This window comes from Haliotis asinina, chromosome 3, assembly GCF_037392515.1.
Source record: "Haliotis asinina isolate JCU_RB_2024 chromosome 3, JCU_Hal_asi_v2, whole genome shotgun sequence".
Lineage (NCBI taxonomy): Eukaryota > Metazoa > Mollusca > Gastropoda > Lepetellida > Haliotidae > Haliotis > Haliotis asinina.
In genome coordinates, this window is record NC_090282.1 from 37,227,183 (window position 1) to 37,249,114 (window position 21,932).

Here is a 21,932-nt window from a genome sequence, read left to right on the forward strand (position 1 = left end):
CGTAAGAGGCGACAAAAGGGATCGGGTGGTCATGCACGATGTCTTGGTTGACACACGTCAACGGTTCCCAGATCGATGCTCATGCTGTTGATCAGTGGATTGTCTGGTCCAGACTCGATTATTTACAGACCGCCGCCATATAGCTGTAATATATTTGAGTGCGGCGTAAAACGTAACTCACTCATTGTTTCTTAGATCTGGGACTCGAATTCCTTGACTAGAATGACCTCCTGCGGATCATACTCGCCGTAGCAGGCTGTTAAGGGGATTGGATGATCAGCATCACCTCCTGTGTATTTGTATGCTATCGATTGTTCCCAGAGATGGCTGCATAACACGGTAACATGCAACAATATACAACTGTCTCTTCAGCCTTGAAGTAAACATTCTGAGAACGAAATTAATGCATTAATTTACCCCAGATTAAAAATAGTGAACATATTCCCAGCCCTGTCTCTACTTATTTCAAACCCGCTAGTAGCGCCTTATGTGTTCTCAAACACCACGAGACTCCAGCTTATCCCAAACAGAATACAGAAGCTTACACATAAACCGCTCACTTAAGCTTAAAAATACCTCCAGAAGGCAATCGGCTGTTTTTTTTCACAAAAGATGTAGTTGACTGTGCCCGATGTCTGACTAGAGCGCTAAGCTGAATTGTTTAGCTCTAACATCTCATGTACCTTCATTCGGTGCGTCATGTACTCATTGCTTAGTGAGTGAGTGAGTGAGTGGGTGAGTGGGTGAGTTACATTTTATACTCAGCTATTGAATGTTAGGCGAACCGTATATTCTGGGACCCCTTTCTTAATTTTAACCTTGTAGTCGTAGGGTTAGTCAACACAGATGTTCATGATATCAGTCACCCGATCGTGGGATTTTGTCATATGGTCATGTCGTTCCAAGCAGAGTTTCTGAGCTTAACGTACTACTTTGACACATGCATTTTTTATGTTTTCTCAGAAACAAAATAAAAATATCAAATAACCTAATATCACGATTCTGGAACCACGGAATGATTATCCTTCAGGGCTAAGACCGTCCTGGAGCAGCTCGTGGATTCGGGTTAGAGCTGGTCTTCAGCAGCCCATGCTTGCCGTAAGAGGCAACTAACGGGATCAGGTGGCTCGCTGACTTAGTCGACACATATTGCATCCCAGTCGCCTAGATCGATGCTCATGATGGTAATCACTGGATTGTCTGGGCCTGACTACCGAAATATATTCTCTGACTCTCTTACACCTATACACATACTATATGAAAATATATAATTCAACTCCTTATTCTGTCAAACAACTATGATATATGTTTGAAGGGTTAATTGGCAGGCCTTGTTAGTGTTATCTCCCTTTACTTGGCTGCCTCCCTTGTTCAACCGCGTATGATGCACTAGCCAGAATGTTTCCTTCATACGTTGGGATATTTATCTGAGTGAAAACAAGATAACATCTACAAAAATGTTCTACTAAAAGCACTATGCATATGTCATACATGATACATGTTCTACGAACAGTACCATGCACTCACTCGTTGTTCGTTTTCAACTTTATTGAAAACGTTATTCTATTCGCGTTCATTAGCGTGTCATATTGGAATATTCCTGTTACATATAGTAGCGTGAATATATACAAGTCAGTCAGACTTAACAAGTCAGTTGCTTCCAGTTATATTCCAGCAACATCATGGAGGGACACCAGAAATGGGCTTCAGACATTTCGCCCATGGAGGAATCGAACCCGGATCTTCGACGTGACGAAGGAACGCACTAACCGCTAGCCTACCCTGCCGCCAGCGGAACCACTCACTGATAACAATTCACCGTGGTAGAGTACTATATCACTTAACTAACAAATTACAAGTCAGCCATCTTTAGCAGCATCAGCCGATCCATACAGACACCTTGTAGACAAACACAGGTTACTGTGAACACATTTCAACTAGAAGGCTCGAATAAAGTATTTATTTGAAACAAAAAAAGAAACTTTACAAGGTAACAAGACAGACAGGTGTAAATACAAATCTGCCACTCCAAATGCTTTAACATATGACCATGCACATATACATGTATAATGTAAAACATAATGACACACTCTGATATAGATGGTTTATAGCTACACACATCAAGAAAATGCATGAATGTCTTCCAGCTGTGTCATTGGGGGTGAGCCTGGCGTGGCCCTGGCGAGTGTGGGCCAGGGTAAAAGTAGTTCTCGGTGATCAAACAGCTCCTTAACTCAAGAGGAAGATGTTGGATTTCCTACAAACTAAGTATGATGGACTGTAGACGTATTTTGATGTAGTAAGCAAAGACATAAAAAGAAAGCCTTTGGCTTGAGAGACACACTCATGGATCGTATAGACGCACTTGCATACAAAAAACAAGTACTTGAAACATATGATATTAATCACACTGTCAGTTAATCTGAGTAAAAAATTTCAAAAGTCTTATTATTACCGAATACTATGCACATATGTTAGATATAAACGGTTGCATTTACTCGATAAAAAGTAGTTTAATTCATTATACTTCTTCTCACATGTCAGTGAATATTTCGTTAGCAAAAACATATCTGTGTTAGGAGTTTCATCCAGTCTGAAGCATTATTTCAACGTAATACCATCCATGCAGGAAATCGAACTCGGGGGTTCGTCGCTTGCCATAAAAGGCGACTATGCTTGTCGTAAGAGGCGACAAAAGGGATCGGGTGGTCATGCACGATGTCTTGGTTGACACACGTCAACGGTTCCCAGATCGATGCTCATGCTGTTGATCAGTGGATTGTCTGGTCCAGACTCGATTATTTACAGACCGCCGCCATATAGCTGTAATATATTTGAGTGCGGCGTAAAACGTAACTCACTCATTGTTTCTTAGATCTGGGACTCGAATTCCTTGACTAGAATGACCTCCTGCGGATCATACTCGCCGTAGCAGGCTGTTAAGGGGATTGGATGATCAGCATCACCTCCTGTGTATTTGTATGCTATCGATTGTTCCCAGAGATGGCTGCATAACACGGTAACATGCAACAATATACAACTGTCTCTTCAGCCTTGAAGTAAACATTCTGAGAACGAAATTAATGCATTAATTTACCCCAGATTAAAAATAGTGAACATATTCCCAGCCCTGTCTCTACTTATTTCAAACCCGCTAGTAGCGCCTTATGTGTTCTCAAACACCACGAGACTCCAGCTTATCCCAAACAGAATACAGAAGCTTACACATAAACCGCTCACTTAAGCTTAAAAATACCTCCAGAAGGCAATCGGCTGTTTTTTTTCACAAAAGATGTAGTTGACTGTGCCCGATGTCTGACTAGAGCGCTAAGCTGAATTGTTTAGCTCAAACATCTCATGTACCTTCATTCGGTGCGTCATGTACTCATTGCTTAGTGAGTGAGTGAGTGAGTGGGTGAGTGGGTGAGTTACATTTTATACTCAGCTATTGAATGTTAGGCGAACCGTATATTCTGGGACCCCTTTCTTAATTTTAACCTTGTAGTCGTAGGGTTAGTCAACACAGATGTTCATGATATCAGTCACCCGATCGTGGGATTTTGTCATATGGTCATGTCGTTCCAAGCAGAGTTTCTGAGCTTAACGTACTACTTTGACACATGCATTTTTTATGTTTTCTCAGAAACAAAATAAAAATATCAAATAACCTAATATCACGATTCTGGAACCACGGAATGATTATCCTTCAGGGCTAAGACCGTCCTGGAGCAGCTCGTGGATTCGGGTTAGAGCTGGTCTTCAGCAGCCCATGCTTGCCGTAAGAGGCAACTAACGGGATCAGGTGGCTCGCTGACTTAGTCGACACATATTGCATCCCAGTCGCCTAGATCGATGCTCATGATGGTAATCACTGGATTGTCTGGGCCTGACTACCGAAATATATTCTCTGACTCTCTTACACCTATACACATACTATATGAAAATATATAATTCAACTCCTTATTCTGTCAAACAACTATGATATATGTTTGAAGGGTTAATTGGCAGGCCTTGTTAGTGTTATCTCCCTTTACTTGGCTGCCTCCCTTGTTCAACCGCGTATGATGCACTAGCCAGAATGTTTCCTTCATACGTTGGGATATTTATCTGAGTGAAAACAAGATAACATCTACAAAAATGTTCTACTAAAAGCACTATGCATATGTCATACATGATACATGTTCTACGAACAGTACCATGCACTCACTCGTTGTTCGTTTTCAACTTTATTGAAAACGTTATTCTATTCGCGTTCATTAGCGTGTCATATTGGAATATTCCTGTTACATATAGTAGCGTGAATATATACAAGTCAGTCAGACTTAACAAGTCAGTTGCTTCCAGTTATATTCCAGCAACATCATGGAGGGACACCAGAAATGGGCTTCAGACATTTCGCCCATGGAGGAATCGAACCCGGATCTTCGACGTGACGAAGGAACGCACTAACCGCTAGCCTACCCTGCCGCCAGCGGAACCACTCACTGATAACAATTCACCGTGGTAGAGTACTATATCACTTAACTAACAAATTACAAGTCAGCCATCTTTAGCAGCATCAGCCGATCCATACAGACACCTTGTAGACAAACACAGGTTACTGTGAACACATTTCAACTAGAAGGCTCGAATAAAGTATTTATTTGAAACAAAAAAAGAAACTTTACAAGGTAACAAGACAGACAGGTGTAAATACAAATCTGCCACTCCAAATGCTTTAACATATGACCATGCACATATACATGTATAATGTAAAACATAATGACACACTCTGATATAGATGGTTTATAGCTACACACATCAAGAAAATGCATGAATGTCTTCCAGCTGTGTCATTGGGGGTGAGCCTGGCGTGGCCCTGGCGAGTGTGGGCCAGGGTAAAAGTAGTTCTCGGTGATCAAACAGCTCCTTAACTCAAGAGGAAGATGTTGGATTTCCTACAAACTAAGTATGATGGACTGTAGACGTATTTTGATGTAGTAAGCAAAGACATAAAAAGAAAGCCTTTGGCTTGAGAGACACACTCATGGATCGTATAGACGCACTTGCATACAAAAAACAAGTACTTGAAACATATGATATTAATCACACTGTCAGTTAATCTGAGTAAAAAATTTCAAAAGTCTTATTATTACCGAATACTATGCACATATGTTAGATATAAACGGTTGCATTTACTCGATAAAAAGTAGTTTAATTCATTATACTTCTTCTCACATGTCAGTGAATATTTCGTTAGCAAAAACATATCTGTGTTAGGAGTTTCATCCAGTCTGAAGCATTATTTCAACGTAATACCATCCATGCAGGAAATCGAACTCGGGGGTTCGTCTACAATCTTTCAAGCATTTTACGTTCCTCGTGTTCCACGTCGATACACTGCTGATACTCCAACGAATTATGACCGAATTATATTCTCTGACTCTCTTACACCTATACACACACTATGTGAAAATATATCATTCAACTCATCATTCGGTGAAAGAATCATAATATGATTAAAGGTTTAATGAGCATGCTGACATTCAGTTATCTCCCTTTACTTGGTTGCCTCCCTTGTTCCACCGTGTGTGATGCACTGGTCCCAGTCGGGCCAGAATGTTTCCTTCATGCGTTCACAGTAGGCGGCCAGGTTGGGATATTTATCTGAGGGAAGACAAGATGATATTAACAAAAATGCTTCACTATAAGCACTGTGCAGATGTCTTACATGATACACAAATACCTCAGAACAGACAATGCCAGAGAGAGCTTCAGAGAGTTTTTTACGCCATATGGTAAACATCGTCAAATGGCTGTGGAGAACCTGGTTTCTTCAGCATGACCATGAAAATAGCTCAGAATTGCATTAGCTCGGGATTTGTTCATTATACGAACATATATATCACAAGAAAATACTGTTCCTCGTGGTGCAAGACGGAACTCAGTCTTCCGTGCCAGTTGAATACGTTGATAGTGACCTATAGAATATTTTGCGAACATTACATACTTACATAAAGAATAATTTAATAATTTCTCAATACCCCTTCTTTTTGGAATTTGCATCGCGATTATGTGTGAAAAGTAGAATAGAACTACGTTCTAGAACTACATAGAACATTCTTCTGCTCTAGAATAACAATACAAGGTGTTTCGAGAGTGATGATTTCGGTCAGGTAATGATTGCCGTTGCCAACCTGTTTCCGGGTATTACCTGTTAGGAGATTCTCAAATCCAGATCCATTGAACTGCCAATAAACCTGAGACAGCATACCGAACAGCGAGCAGTCTGCTTCACTCGGATCATCCCCCATTAGGAACTTCTTCCTCCCTGGTGTAGAAAAGGCAAGTTGAACTTAAATTGATTTAATGATGGCCCCGTATCTTACCGTCACTCAGAATGTACAGACTAAGTATGCATAAACCAGTGCATGGTATCTAACACAGGGGTAAATTACAAACTTGAAACATTTCCTTTTCGATTTCCAACCGGTTGGGGTAGTTGGTTGGTTTCATGTTTAACCCCGCCCGCATACATTAAATGAACACTTGTTACAGATGTGCCTTTAAGTTAGCTTCTAGGTCGGCCAGGTTATTGCCAGAAGTCAAAATATTACAGTTTTATGGTGCTGGTCTGTAAATAATCCAATCTGAACAGACAATCCAGTGATCAACAACATGAGCATCGATCTACACAATTGGGATGCGACGGCATGTGTCTACCAAGTAAGCGAGCCGTTATTATTATTTCCGAATTTGAGTCCATTCGCTCACTTTTCACAAATACTGAGTCAGCTTAGTTTTACGCCACTTTTATCAACATTCCAGCGATATCACGGCGGTGGAGACCAGGAATGAGCTTCACACATTGTGCCAACATGAGGTATCGAACCCGGGTTTCCGGCGTGACGAGAGATCGCTTTCACCATTAGGCGACCCCACCTCTTTTCACAAATAGTCAGGTGGTGTAGTGGTTAGAGCGCCCGTCCGGAGAGAGGATGGTCATGGGTTCGATCCCAGGCCGCGGTTTGCCAAAACAGGTTCAAATATGGTACTTGTTCGTCCCCGCCTCAGTGAGTTAAAACTATTAAACTAGCTTAAGTTTAGGCTAGTACAAGCAGTACACACACGCTAATGGACGCCATCGTATGAGCGAAATATCAAGTGCGACGTTAAACCCAATGATGCCTCACCTCACCTCACCTCACCTCACCTCACCTCACCTCACCTCACCTCACCTCACTAATAACCTACCTACAAAGTCGGATATAGATTGGAAGTCCTTGTACATCATTTCGACGACCTCTTCTTCAGTGTGACGACCCAGTCCCTGACTCCATGTTTGTTTTCTGATGTGTCGTCGTATCATCCACAGAAAAAACTTCGAGAATTTAAACGTTTCCAGAATAAACGATGCGTCTCTGCTGTACAACCAGCGCATTTGGGCAAGCAACCTGGATTGGAAAACAGTACATAAAGCTAAACTAGGGAATTCCATCAGACATCATTTGTCACCTATACTTCAAATGTTGACACGTCTTCTACCTGAATCAGTTTAGATTAGATTACCACCGCATTTAGCAATAGTCAGGTATCTGTAAATATACGAATCTGGACCAGACAATCCAGTGATAAACAGCATGAGCACCGATGTACGGAACTAGGATACGATGACATGTGTCAACAAAAGTCAGTGGGCCTTAGCATCTGATCCCGCTGTATGAATTACTGAAAACCCAATTAATGCTGAGTGAGTGAATGTGTTAAGTTTTACACCGCACTCAGTAGTATTCCAGCTAAATGTGGGCAGTTTGTAAATAATGGAGTATGGACCAGACAATCCAGTAATCAACAGCATGAGCATCGCTCTGCGAAACTGGGAGCACCTTGACCATCCGATCCCGTTAGGCGCCCCTTACGACAAGCATAGTCGCTTTTTGTGTGATGTCTCTGTTTCTAAAGACCTGTTCCACCCTGGATTTTCACGAGCCAAATAACTGTTGACGCACCAGTACAGATGTTCTTCCGTCATGATCTGCATCGCTTGCGCTATACCCTTGTCAGAGGGGCTCAAGTGCTTGTTGAGGTCCACCCCAAGCTTCTGATTAAGGAACTGGATACACAGCGTGGTGTCCCCAATAGGTTGACCATTGTACTCAATCCAAGGGACCTTGCCCTTGGGTGAAGGCTTCATTCCATGGACGTTCTGTGGAAACGTGACACGGTATGAGGAAGTGTGAGCAGAAAACAAACTGCGACTAATGTGTAAACATGTGAAGGAGATTGATTCTTGTCGAGTTTCTTGGTTAATCTGAAGACTGCGACCTTACACGTGGTCTTCGTGGTCTTGTAAGACACACCCACCCCACCCCCACCCCCACCCCCCTCCCGAAGTACACACGTACTCACATACGTACAGACACATGCACGCAAGCGCACACACACACGCTTACACTTCCAGCAAACACTCCAGAACGAAGTTTCTCTTCAATATTCTTCACTGGTTTTGATCTGGTTTACAAATCTGTCGCCCCGAATATTACATTAAGCATGTATGTCTTGTGTAAACCTGATCTGGGCTGCACTTGAATTATTGATTAAATGCAGTGGTTGATATCATGAACAACAAGACAGGATCAGGATACAAACAACAAACCAGGTCACAATGTGGACATTTATATTAGTTGACATTGCAGGAATTACCCACACAGTGTTATCTCCATTGCCTACTACGTGGGTTCGCCTATCTGTGAACCACCTATACCGATCTGTGAAACACATTAAATTGGAAATTTCAAACTCTCGGACGCTGTAAACAGTCAGACAACAATGTCTTCCTGGCTGATTGAGCACATTGTAGGACCAGGACGAAACCAAATTTTCTACCCGGTTACCCCAACCCTATGACTCTACATGTACTAACTTACATTCAAATGAAGTGACTACAAATTTAATCTTCAAAGACTATACAAGCTTTTAATAATGAAAGAACAATATATTTCACCGTTTAATCTGTTAGCTACATGATGATAACCGGTCCGGGTATTGAGACGGATAAACCCCGGTCCAAATCATAACCCACCAGTCCTGGATATCCATTTTACCCGTTCAGGAACACGAATAATATTAATGGCTTGTCGCTTTGATGGTTTCTCCTGCCAGTGTCAACGGTTTCTCTCGTTTACTCCTTAACGCCTCATTCACCCACCTGGTAGGGTATCCTGGCCATCCGGAGGTAGGTTTCCAGCTTTACAGCAAATGGCGTCATGCTGGGAGCGTAAGGACCTCTGCCGATCTGATGAAGAATCACGGTGTCTCTGGGATACTCTTCACGCGTCTCTCTATACAACGAAACAGCTTTACAGTAAATAACCCCTAATCTCCAGCGCCCACAACCCGTTAACCGCATTGAGATAAAAATGTATCAGTTTAACGTATGATACAATGTGTTTTGTGTTAATTTTCAGATAACCCGGCCATTCCATTCCACAGGGTGGATACCTCATGACATCTCATGGGAAACAAATTTATCTCTTCACCGGTTGACTACGTTCCGGTGTCGAGTGCATCAGGTAACAACATACTTTCTTGTGAGCTTCCTCAGAGCGACGACTGACACGGTGGTTACCACAGCACATCCGAAACCATAGATGATTTTCTGTGACGGTTCAAGGTTTCTGAAGGTTTCAAGAAGACTCTCCATTCTTGACAAGTCGGTTGCACTTCTTCCTTCTCCGCGAGTCTCGCCTGAGTGGCACAATACATGTTAAGGGAGGCCACTCCTGAGTATCGTCAGGCTTGACTGGGCGCAGAATGTGATGCAAGTCTCGGAGCGTGTTTGACTATATGTATTTTCTCATTCAACCGTCAGAGGACGCAATAGCAGTTATGATCATTCTACTTTATTCATTACAAAACTGATTACAAACAGAGACTCTAGACCTACAGACTGCTTCTGTCTCATGCAAATAAACACTAGTCGTGGCACACAAGCGCAAGCCGAAGCACAGTCTTGACTGAATGCGGAACATGATGCAAGTAAGAGTGTGTATTGCACGAAATGAATTTTCTCATTCCGCCGTAAGAAGACACATTAGCAATTGTGATCATATTACTTTATTCATCATGAAATTAATAATGACCGGAAAGACGCTCCCATGCGGGGCAACTGTTGTGGCACGTACTCACACGCAGATGCACACAAATACTGGACACATGCTCACACTCAATACACTTACACCTACTCATTTAAAGCTTTAACAAAATTTTTACGTTTTGTAGAAATATGTAACAACAATGGACAAACAAAGCGACAACAGTGGTCAGACAGAAAAACAATAGCATTACTTTGGACAAATGGATGTGATGGCAGACACGGCCGAGGGCATAACCAGTTAAGGTTATTTATGTAATGATAAACATAGTTGTGGCACTATGTGAAGGAGTATAAATAACCCCCAAGAACGAAACTCTTTCAAGAGTGAAGTAGTCGAAAAGTTCACTTTGATGAAAGATAATACTTTGTCTGTGACAGAATTATACAACAAATATATATATATATATATATATATATATGAGAAGATATATACTATTAGCTAATCGTGTGAAAAGACGAAGGAGCTAAAGCTCACGTGAGACATTATACATAATGGCACCAATAATAGTGGTAAATTATACCTATAACTCTGGAATCGTTGGACCCCCATCATAACACTCAAAGTTTTCAGTATTATGCAAGAGAAAATACAACAAGCGGGGCACAACATAACTGTTGTGCGAATGTCCACTCAGTGCGGTCTCTCCCTTTACTTGGTTGCCTTCCTTGTTGAACCGTGTGTGTTACACTGGTCCCAGTCAGGCCAGAATGTTTCCTTCATACGTTCACAGTAGGCGGCCAGGTTGGGGTATTTATCTAGAACAGGGAACAATACGAGGTAATACATGTTAAATGCTAATACACTGTATGACTTACTACCCGAAACAGAAAGTGTCTTATGAGTGTCTTTGTCATTTGTCACTGTGTAAAGATAAAATAATATAATAATGTATCGGTGTTATCAACAGTTGGTTTTAGAGAACAAAATCAAATTGTACACACGGAATACCTGTAATCGATTCACAGTCCACATGTACCAAACGGCACCTCACCATCTAAAACAGAGTGTATGTTATTGTTTGTTGACCCCGATGCAATCATGTCACTTAATGCAAAAATGAGAAAATATATGTATTTTATGTGGCACCTCTGAAGAGATTTTCATGCCCTGTTCCAAGAAAATGCCAGTAGAACTGAGACAGTTGCCCGAACACAGCGCAGTCAGATTCACAAGGTTCATCTCCCATCAAGAACTTCTTGTCCCCTGAAACGAGAGGACAATAGAAGGAGTGTGCCGGAACATGTAAAACAAATACACTTGCCACAGATGTATCATTGCTGTGTCATGAATTATATGGATGTGCATGCTTATCTTACCTCACACATAAACGTCGCTGTCTGATTGGCTTAGCGCTCTTCTCTTGTTTTCAGTGCAACCCGTGTACAAGCGAGGTGTATTGCAATACATCCCGCTCCCCAAAGCAACGCAATCGGTACTCCGTGGCTGCTATGTCAAAAAACATTGCATCACACATGATGCACGGACATTGCAAATGGCGTCATGCTGGGAGCGTAAGGACCTCTGCCGATCTGATGAAGAATCACGGTGTCTCTGGGATACTCTTCACGCGTCTCTCTATACAACGAAACAGCTTTACAGTAAATAACCCCTAATCTCCAGCGCCCACAACCCGTTAACCGCATTGAGATAAAAATGTATCAGTTTAACGTATGATACAATGTGTTTTGTGTTAATTTTCAGATAACCCGGCCATTCCATTCCACAGGGTGGATACCTCATGACATCTCATGGGAAACAAATTTATCTCTTCACCGGTTGACTACGTTCCGGTGTCGAGTGCATCAGGTAACAACATACTTTCTTGTGAGCTTCCTCAGAGCGACGACTGACACGGTGGTTACCACAGCACATCCGAAACCATAGATGATTTTCTGTGACGGTTCAAGGTTTCTGAAGGTTTCAAGAAGACTCTCCATTCTTGACAAGTCGGTTGCACTTCTTCCTTCTCCGCGAGTCTCGCCTGAGTGGCACAATACATGTTAAGGGAGGCCACTCCTGAGTATCGTCAGGCTTGACTGGGCGCAGAATGTGATGCAAGTCTCGGAGCGTGTTTGACTATATGTATTTTCTCATTCAACCGTCAGAGGACGCAATAGCAGTTATGATCATTCTACTTTATTCATTACAAAACTGATTACAAACAGAGACTCTAGACCTACAGACTGCTTCTGTCTCATGCAAATAAACACTAGTCGTGGCACACAAGCGCAAGCCGAAGCACAGTCTTGACTGAATGCGGAACATGATGCAAGTAAGAGTGTGTATTGCACGAAATGAATTTTCTCATTCCGCCGTAAGAAGACACATTAGCAATTGTGATCATATTACTTTATTCATCATGAAATTAATAATGACCGGAAAGACGCTCCCATGCGGGGCAACTGTTGTGGCACGTACTCACACGCAGATGCACACAAATACTGGACACATGCTCACACTCAATACACTTACACCTACTCATTTAAAGCTTTAACAAAATTTTTACGTTTTGTAGAAATATGTAACAACAATGGACAAACAAAGCGACAACAGTGGTCAGACAGAAAAACAATAGCATTACTTTGGACAAATGGATGTGATGGCAGACACGGCCGAGGGCATAACCAGTTAAGGTTATTTATGTAATGATAAACATAGTTGTGGCACTATGTGAAGGAGTATAAATAACCCCCAAGAACGAAACTCTTTCAAGAGTGAAGTAGTCGAAAAGTTCACTTTGATGAAAGATAATACTTTGTCTGTGACAGAATTATACAACAAATATATATATATATATATATATATATATGAGAAGATATATACTATTAGCTAATCGTGTGAAAAGACGAAGGAGCTAAAGCTCACGTGAGACATTATACATAATGGCACCAATAATAGTGGTAAATTATACCTATAACTCTGGAATCGTTGGACCCCCATCATAACACTCAAAGTTTTCAGTATTATGCAAGAGAAAATACAACAAGCGGGGCACAACATAACTGTTGTGCGAATGTCCACTCAGTGCGGTCTCTCCCTTTACTTGGTTGCCTTCCTTGTTGAACCGTGTGTGTTACACTGGTCCCAGTCAGGCCAGAATGTTTCCTTCATACGTTCACAGTAGGCGGCCAGGTTGGGGTATTTATCTAGAACAGGGAACAATACGAGGTAATACATGTTAAATGCTAATACACTGTATGACTTACTACCCGAAACAGAAAGTGTCTTATGAGTGTCTTTGTCATTTGTCACTGTGTAAAGATAAAATAATATAATAATGTATCGGTGTTATCAACAGTTGGTTTTAGAGAACAAAATCAAATTGTACACACGGAATACCTGTAATCGATTCACAGTCCACATGTACCAAACGGCACCTCACCATCTAAAACAGAGTGTATGTTATTGTTTGTTGACCCCGATGCAATCATGTCACTTAATGCAAAAATGAGAAAATATATGTATTTTATGTGGCACCTCTGAAGAGATTTTCATGCCCTGTTCCAAGAAAATGCCAGTAGAACTGAGACAGTTGCCCGAACACAGCGCAGTCAGATTCACAAGGTTCATCTCCCATCAAGAACTTCTTGTCCCCTGAAACGAGAGGACAATAGAAGGAGTGTGCCGGAACATGTAAAACAAATACACTTGCCACAGATGTATCATTGCTGTGTCATGAATTATATGGATGTGCATGCTTATCTTACCTCACACATAAACGTCGCTGTCTGATTGGCTTAGCGCTCTTCTCTTGTTTTCAGTGCAACCCGTGTACAAGCGAGGTGTATTGCAATACATCCCGCTCCCCAAAGCAACGCAATCGGTACTCCGTGGCTGCTATGTCAAAAAACATTGCATCACACATGATGCACGGACATTGCAAATCGATCGAAGGGAGATAACTCTAAACATGTTTTTCTTGTGTCGTCCGCCATATCCAGCGATGGCTTGGAAAAGATTTGCCTCGCATTCTAATTAATAAATTTTAACAAAATGTTCAAATGTAGTCCATATGAATATTAAAGGTCACATGCAACGTAAAACACAACTTTGCAGATTCTAATAACTTTCGGTATGCCCTTACTGAAACAAATCATCAAAAATACCAATTCAACCTATAATTAAAGTTGAAAAAACGCGATGAAAAAAAGCCCGCGAAATCAGAGTTCAAACGATTCACTAAATTTGCCCCAACGCTGGGGCAAAAAGCGGTTTCAACAGCTATGCTGCGCTGCGCCCATAACGCATGCGCAGTGAATAGGTTCACGGAGCTTGAAACATGCCCGGAGTATGAGTCGTGAGCAGTAGTTTTGGTTGTGTGCGCAAACAGGTAAATAATCTTCTCGTTACATGAAAAGACTTGTTGATTGTAGTAAGCAGCACCTGTCACCGAGAAAGCTCAATGTCTGGTTTATTGACACCTATATGTCTGCTTGCCTTTCTGCTAAAGACAATATGCAATACACAACTTCAATCATTGACCACATGCAATTTGAATTTAACACCTATAAAGCTATAAATAAATTGATTTATGACTCGTCCATCGGAGTCCTGTCTCTGCCACATTATGTAATTAGGCAGGTGTGATGCTTGTACACATGACATGTTTTTATGTCTGTGGGTTGCAAACAAACTGCATCCATTTTTTCTCGGATGACTGGATCTGACTGGTGCAAACCCTTGTCAGTCCTGTTTCGTACGTGGACGAATGACACCTTCCAGTCACGCAGTTGTTCACCATCTCTACTTTGATTGGTTCGAACATGTATTTATAAAACCAACATATTCATTCTTTATGGATAACAACTTCTTCTAGTGTATATGATTTTGTTTGACAACGGTATATGAATCCATATTGAAACGACGCATCAAGTACAATAAAAGAAGTTCTTATCCATAAAGAATCTTACTTTCTTGTGACTCGCCATACTTCTAAAATGCCCATGAAACAGATCATCTTTCTGTGCACATAATGATGCCTTAGCTTATCCACAAATGAACCAGCCAATCGGATGCCGCCGTTACACTTGAGAACCCACCCACTCGCTATGACTGGGTTCGGTCTCCCGATGCCTTCGTTTCGGGGGAAATATGCCCAAGTACAAAATACTGCACTTCTGAATCGCGATTTTACGCTTATAATTTTGTTTCGTTGCTTTTTCACAAGCGGCAATGAATATTATATGTCCTGAATAAGTGATAACTGTGTTTTAATTATGTTTGCTTTTTGGGTTGCATGCGACCTTTAAGAAGGGGACTTACATCCCGGCGAGTTTACTAAGACAATACCTACCGGAAAAAAACCCAGCAAGATGAAAGATTCAAAACGTTTGATTCTCACAGGTTGGCTGAAGTGAACGATCCGATTCCCACGCTTCAAACAGTTTAAACGTAACGTTGAGGTGTTCGGTAAGATAAATACGTTGTTCACTGGTCACGAGGGGACATTGGGTTGAGGTACCCTGGAGGGAACATAAACAAACGTCGAGGGTACCTCAACCCATGGTCTCCTCGTGACCAGGAAACAACTTAGTTTGTGGTTCACATTGAAGGAACTGATGTTTGGTAAATCTTTGTGTTTCAAGTTAACTTTTAGGTTGGGTACTTTGTTGTTAAAGGCCGCACACAACGATACTTCAGCTATATGAGCATACGATGTAAGATGTCAACCAAGTCAGCAAGCCTGACCACCCGATCTCGTTAGTCGCCTCATAGGACAATCATGACTGATTGCAAACCAATTTTAACCCGGACTGTCACGAGGTCTTCCTATTAAGACAGGTATCTTTACTACAATACTCTTACTACTACCTTAATAGAGTATTAAACACACAATACCTTAAGAGAGCATTGAACACACAAGATAGTGTCACTGAGAACAAATGTCGGCTTGACGTACCAATGAAGTCAGAAAGAGCCTGTAGATCCTTCTTAAACATCTGCGTCACTTCCACTTCTGTGTGGCGACCCAAACCTTGTGCACGTGTGTGTTTTGCAACCATATACTTGAAAATCCACACAACGATAAATCCTATCTTCGACCTTTCCTTGATAAAGGTTTTGTCGTTGTCATATACGTAGCGGAATAAAGCAAGAAACCTGAAACATACAGGTAACTGTTTATTACCATAAATATTTCGACCTAATTCATGCTGATGCAGAGGATACTTTCTTCTACATGTACGTGACCTGGATAGGGACTGAAGGTATTATAGTTAAGGCTCAGACATTGTCAGTCATCATCCATCAGCTTGTTTGATATCTTCAAAATGATTTGGAAAATATAATAAATGTGACTTTATCAATATTAACACAAAATACCCACCTTCAACGACGTGAATCGGTAGGGGGATGGCTTTACATTTTGATGACATTTAAGCTTCAAGGAGAGCGGTTATTGCCATTTGAAACCTCAGATTGAACAAGCGTAATCGGGCACGTGTGGCTTCCAAATTTATATATGAATGTATAGTTTCATTGTATTTGTCCTCCCACATAATATAGAGTTCTCACCAGTACATATGGTCCTCTGTCATGATCTGCATAGCCATAGCCACACCCTTCTCCCGGGGACTCAGGTGCTTGTTGAGGTCCACTCCCAGCTTCTCGTTCAGGAAGTTAATACATAATGTCGAATCAGCTACAGTCTTTCCGTTATACTCAATCCAGGGGACTTTGCCCTTAGATGACATTTTCAGCGAATGGACGTTCTGAATGGAAGATCACAGAAAAAAATATTTATTTTTATGATTCATTAGTGGCTCTTTTAAAGTATTACCATTTTATTGTTGCATCAATAGTAAAATAGTTATATATTTTAAACACCATTTTTGGTATTCTGGTTGCTCTACATTCCACTCTTGACTGCTTCTTAACAGTTTACATTTATTATGTATGCAAAACAATCTTTTTCTTGACAATACAAATGAGGTGGCGTTACATTTTGACTCACCCACTCACCATATGTGACTTACACGAGAAAATATTAAACAAACAAATGGGAAGATGGCAAAATACTAATGCTGAGAAGCAGAGGTTGATACGTTTGATTATTTATCAGTTCCCAATCCGAATAGCAGTGCCAGCAAAACTTCAGACATTGACACGGAGTCTTCATCCTGCCTTCGCTTTTCAGACATGCTATTTGTCCCAACGTGGAACATTGATAGGGATGGGTATTGCCAAAATGTTCGTATGGCGCTTTATTGATTGTGGACCAGACAATTCAGTGATCATCAACATGAACATCGATGTACGCAACTGGGAACTGATGACATGGGTCAACCAAGTCAGAGAGCCTGACCACCCGATCCCATCGCCTTTTACGACAAGCATAGGTTATTGAAGGCCAATATTCTAACCCGAACATTCACGTGTATACTACATGACGAAAATTACCGATCGAATCGGCTGAGTCGGTTGCTTCGAATAGCTGACTCAATGACTCGACATCCCATTCACCCACCTGGTAGGGTATCCTGGCCATCCGGAGATAGGTCTCCAGCTTCACAGCAAACGGTGTCAAGCTGGGGGCGTAAGGACCTCGACCAATCTGATGAAGAATCACTATATCTCGGGGATACTCCTTTCCTCTGTGGAATATTGGCATAGGATCCTCAGTAAAACAAGCCACCATTAACATTCATCGTTTTGTCCATCTGATGAAAATGTAATGAGTTCAATGGACTGCGTTAATCAAATATGATTTCTAGCAAGCCGATGATACAGTGATGTGCGATGTTAGGTAGCTAACATACGTAGTACACAACCATGAGAAAAGGAGAGGTGGTTGGTGGAAAATTCGTTTTCATGTTTGGAGGGGCGGTAGCGTAGTTAAAGTGTGTGGGTACAACGTATGACGCCCTTTCCTTGAAAATTGCTAAAATAGGTGTAAAACCACATTCAGTCACTAACTTTGAACTCCACCGACAAGGGACAGTGGGTATCTTGCTACTAATGACATGAAGAGGCATTTTGGCTACCTTAGGAGAGTATTGAACGCACAATACTCTTGCTACTCTTACGTAATAGTAAGAATCATTCCAGAGTCATTTAGAAATATAAATTAATGTCCAACGGACTTTGAAAAGAATGAGAGTCTTTTCCGAACTTACGACAGTGTAATTGGATAGTATCAATAGATCAGTATCAATGAGTAAATTTCATGAATACTTCACTTCAAAATGTTCATGCTACGTCCGATTCATAACCAACTCAGTTTTTTTAACTTTTGGAACATACAGTTCTAAAGACAATAACCATTTAACTTTCACATCAGTAGGTCTCAATTCCTTAATTTTAAAAGGTTTGAGATGTTATTCCAATTGTTTATCCTTCTCACTGTTGCTTCTTGCAATGATAAACAGTCATTCTGTCCCGTGATGTGATATCATTAATCAACATTGATTACATCCGTGTCTTAAACTGGTTAAATGCATGTGCATGCGTAGTACATTCTTGGAACAAACCGATACGTAAATATAACCTTTTTTGTGCCATACCTGTGTTTATCATGTTTATATTATGCATAATAAGTATGTAAATATGGACCTTTAGTGCCGAAAAACCGGAGTGTGTATGAAGTTTAGTTCACCGTTGCAATAGCTTATTTTAGCCTTGGTTCAGAAACAGACATTGGGGGAAATCTCCGTAATATACATTATTCACAGCTCTTGCAAAATGAATTTTATTGCCACATGTGGATCACATGAGGACAATGTCATAAGTCTCCAACTGCATAAATCGATGATCATGCTGTTGATCACTGGATTATTTGGTCCAGACTCGATTATTTACAGACCGCCGCTCTATAGCAGCTAGACATATTGCTGAGTGCGGCGTAAAACTAAACTCACTTACTCGCTTATATGGGGATATCTTAAACATGCAAATAAATGAGATGTTGGCACTAATCCTTAGAGACAGGTTCACTTTTTTCTTCCTTAATCATGTCCTATTAGCCTAGGCAGGGTGAGGCTTGTGTATGTTGATCTGGCAAATAGTTCTTCTGGTACACATATCTACCTGCCCCAAGTCGACCAATATTTACAGAAAACTGTCGAAAACTCAATGTTCTCAGATCACACCGAGAACACTGCCCTTTTGTAGGTAGGAATCTGCATCCACTGATATTCAAGGTCACAATCGTGTTTAGAGCACGCGTAAAACGCATGTTGATAGTGACATGAAAACCCGTAACGCCGTGAGATACTCCAGACCCTTCAAATGCAATTTGAACAGTCACTGTTAAAATCTGAAAACATGTCGCTTACTGTTCGCGACTTGGATTTCGGTTTAGGTGCTCGTTCTAACTTTTGACATTTCCTCTTTTTGTGTGCACCCACTGTGACCTCGTTCTCTGTCACTGAGAGGTATTTATATCGAAATGGGACTGGGTCGTAGTCAATGCTGTACCAAACGATGTTATCATTTGGAATAACACATTAATTTTGTTGACTGTTACGTACAGGTACCACTTAATACATGCAAAGACAAGACATGCAGCCCTTTCCATACGTTAAATACCAACACTCACACCCGGCGAGATATTTCAGGGTATCAAAACAATTGTTCACCGGTTACTTGCGCAGCTATCATGGTAACTAGAAGATACCACATACTTAAATAAGATCTTCCTGAGGACGACGACCGATGCAACAGCTACAACAACACCTCCGACTGCATATGCTATTGTCCGTGACGAGTCTCCAAATGTGTCCCAGAGTCCCTCCATAGTTCGTGAATCGGCGATGAGTGTGAATCTGAACTGTACACCGGCTGTCCGTGTGTAACCACCGGCCTGAATAACCACTGTCGACCTACATGCATTGATGCCCCACTCGACCGGCTGTACGCGTGTAAACACATCGACCTGGATAACGCCAAATTACACGCTCTGATAACCAATGTCGACGAACGTCGCTTCGTGAAGGGGATTCTTGTTTAATCTAAGTATTTCTGTTACACAGTGAACAGCTAGTGTTCAAGTATCGGTTCATCCAATTCGGCTCTGGGGACGAGTAGACTTTGATGGTAAAAGGTTTGGTGGTTGGTGTTTAGCACCGCAATCAGCAATATTGTAGCTATATGGCAATGGTCTGTCAATAATTGAGTCTGGACCAGACAATCTAGAGGTCAACATCATGAGCATCGATCTATGCAAGTGTGATACTATCACATGTGCCAACCAAGTCAGCAATCCTGGAGAAAGCAGAATTATCGCACATTGGCATAAGATCTTTCATCCAACATATCAGTACTTAATTCATGTGAACTGTATTTAATAATTATTGAAAGCTATTAGAAAATGAATTTATTGCTGGCAAGATTACTTAAAACGTGAATTTGTTTATATCTTCAAACTGTGTTATGATATTAGTAAACCAATGTGAAATATCGGCAATTATTTTCAAAACTACAGTATGGTTCAAAATTATTGAGAATAGCTAAAGCATTTCATATTTTTAAACGAGAACAAATCAGATAAAATTGAATGTATTGTGAAAGTGAACTGACCTTTTCATGTTGTGTAGGTAACAATTTAATATTTTATCAAGTCTCCTTGAGCTTCACGGCACAGTCTAAGACGGGTAGGCATACTTCCTATCAGAGAGGTTAGTGTCTCGTGAGTTATGCTGTCCCAGTATCGGACCACTTCTCTCTTCATGTCTTCAATTTTTGTCAACTCCTTTTGATTCACACATTCCTTCATCATCCCCCAAATGTTCTCAATGGGATTTAAGTCAGGACTATATGCAGGAAATGGTAATGCAGTCACATTTTTCTCCTGAAACCACTGCTTGGCATGTTTTGCGGTGTGTTTAGGATCATTATCATGCTGCAAAATCCAGTCATTTCCATAAAACACATGTGCACTTGGAAGGAGAAAATTATCTTATATGTTAGTGTAGCGTTGACTTGTCAGATTGCCCTCAAACACACACAGCGGGGTCGTTCCTAATAAGGATATCCCTCCCCATACATGAAACTTTGGGCTGTATTTAGGTCGTCGATACAACGGTGCTGACGCAGACTTTGTCCATATTTTCACATTATTGGGATATACCCATATTGAGCTTTCACCAGTAAAAATCACATTTTCCCAGTCAAAGTTTTCATGTGCCAAACACCACTCAACACGCCTGTCTTTATGTTCTTGTTTCATGAGAGGAGAAGGAATTCCAGTCTTTTTCTCCCATCCAAGATCAATCAAATTTCTTCTAACTGTAGATTTTGATACAACTGTTGATCCCCCTTCTATCATTTCATACCTGATGTTGGAGATGCTTGCCCTTTGCTTTTTAGACGCTAAAATTCCCAGCCGGACGCGATCTGAGAAGTCCAGTTTTCTGGGTCTCCCTGCTCCTTTCTGGTGCCCAAAATCCTTTCCCTCTTTAAAATTCTTCCTAATCCTATACACAGTAGAAAGAGGAGTTCCTGTTCTCTCTGCCAATGTATTTACATCATCAATTCCTTGATTACACATCTCAAAAATCAACCTTCTTTTATCTTCAGCAGACATTGTTGACAGTGCTGAGGAAAATGACGTCTGCTACAAATTCAGGGGAGGTAACTCTAATTGTACTATACTCAGTAGGCCAAGATGAGTTACCTCCCTTATACCATTACTTAGTTTTAAGTATCAGTGAATCAGTTGAGGTGTTAGGATAGCTCAAAGTAAGAAGAAAAATTCTCAATAATTATGAACCAGACTATATTTCTCATCATATTCGTGCGGGTGGCGTGAACACATTGAACACAACGAAATGTATTTTCTCATTCCGCCGTAAGAAGACA

The 21,932-nt window shown here is 41.1% G+C and overlaps 2 protein-coding genes across 2 annotated transcripts; both read right to left on the reverse strand.

Annotated features, from left to right (window-relative positions):
* Positions 1-4,617: 4,617 nt before the first annotated feature.
* On the reverse strand, positions 4,618-9,781 carry LOC137277928 (failed axon connections homolog). The gene is made up of 6 exons (XM_067809936.1): positions 9,564-9,781; positions 9,188-9,320; positions 7,989-8,185; positions 7,234-7,433; positions 6,194-6,310; positions 4,618-5,646 (listed from the first exon to the last, which is right to left on the reverse strand). The coding sequence occupies exons 1-6, from the start codon at positions 9,680-9,682 to the stop codon at positions 5,540-5,542; spliced, it is 873 nt and encodes a 290-aa protein (XP_067666037.1). The 5' UTR covers positions 9,683-9,781; the 3' UTR covers positions 4,618-5,539.
* Positions 9,782-12,256: 2,475 nt separating this feature from the next.
* LOC137277929 (failed axon connections homolog) lies at positions 12,257-19,946 on the reverse strand. The gene is made up of 6 exons (XM_067809938.1): positions 19,757-19,946; positions 17,602-17,728; positions 16,650-16,846; positions 16,036-16,235; positions 13,614-13,730; positions 12,257-13,282 (listed from the first exon to the last, which is right to left on the reverse strand). Exons 1-6 carry the CDS (start codon positions 19,867-19,869, stop codon positions 13,176-13,178), a joined length of 861 nt encoding a protein of 286 aa, XP_067666039.1. The 5' UTR covers positions 19,870-19,946; the 3' UTR covers positions 12,257-13,175.
* Between the last annotated feature and the right edge of the window lie 1,986 nt (positions 19,947-21,932).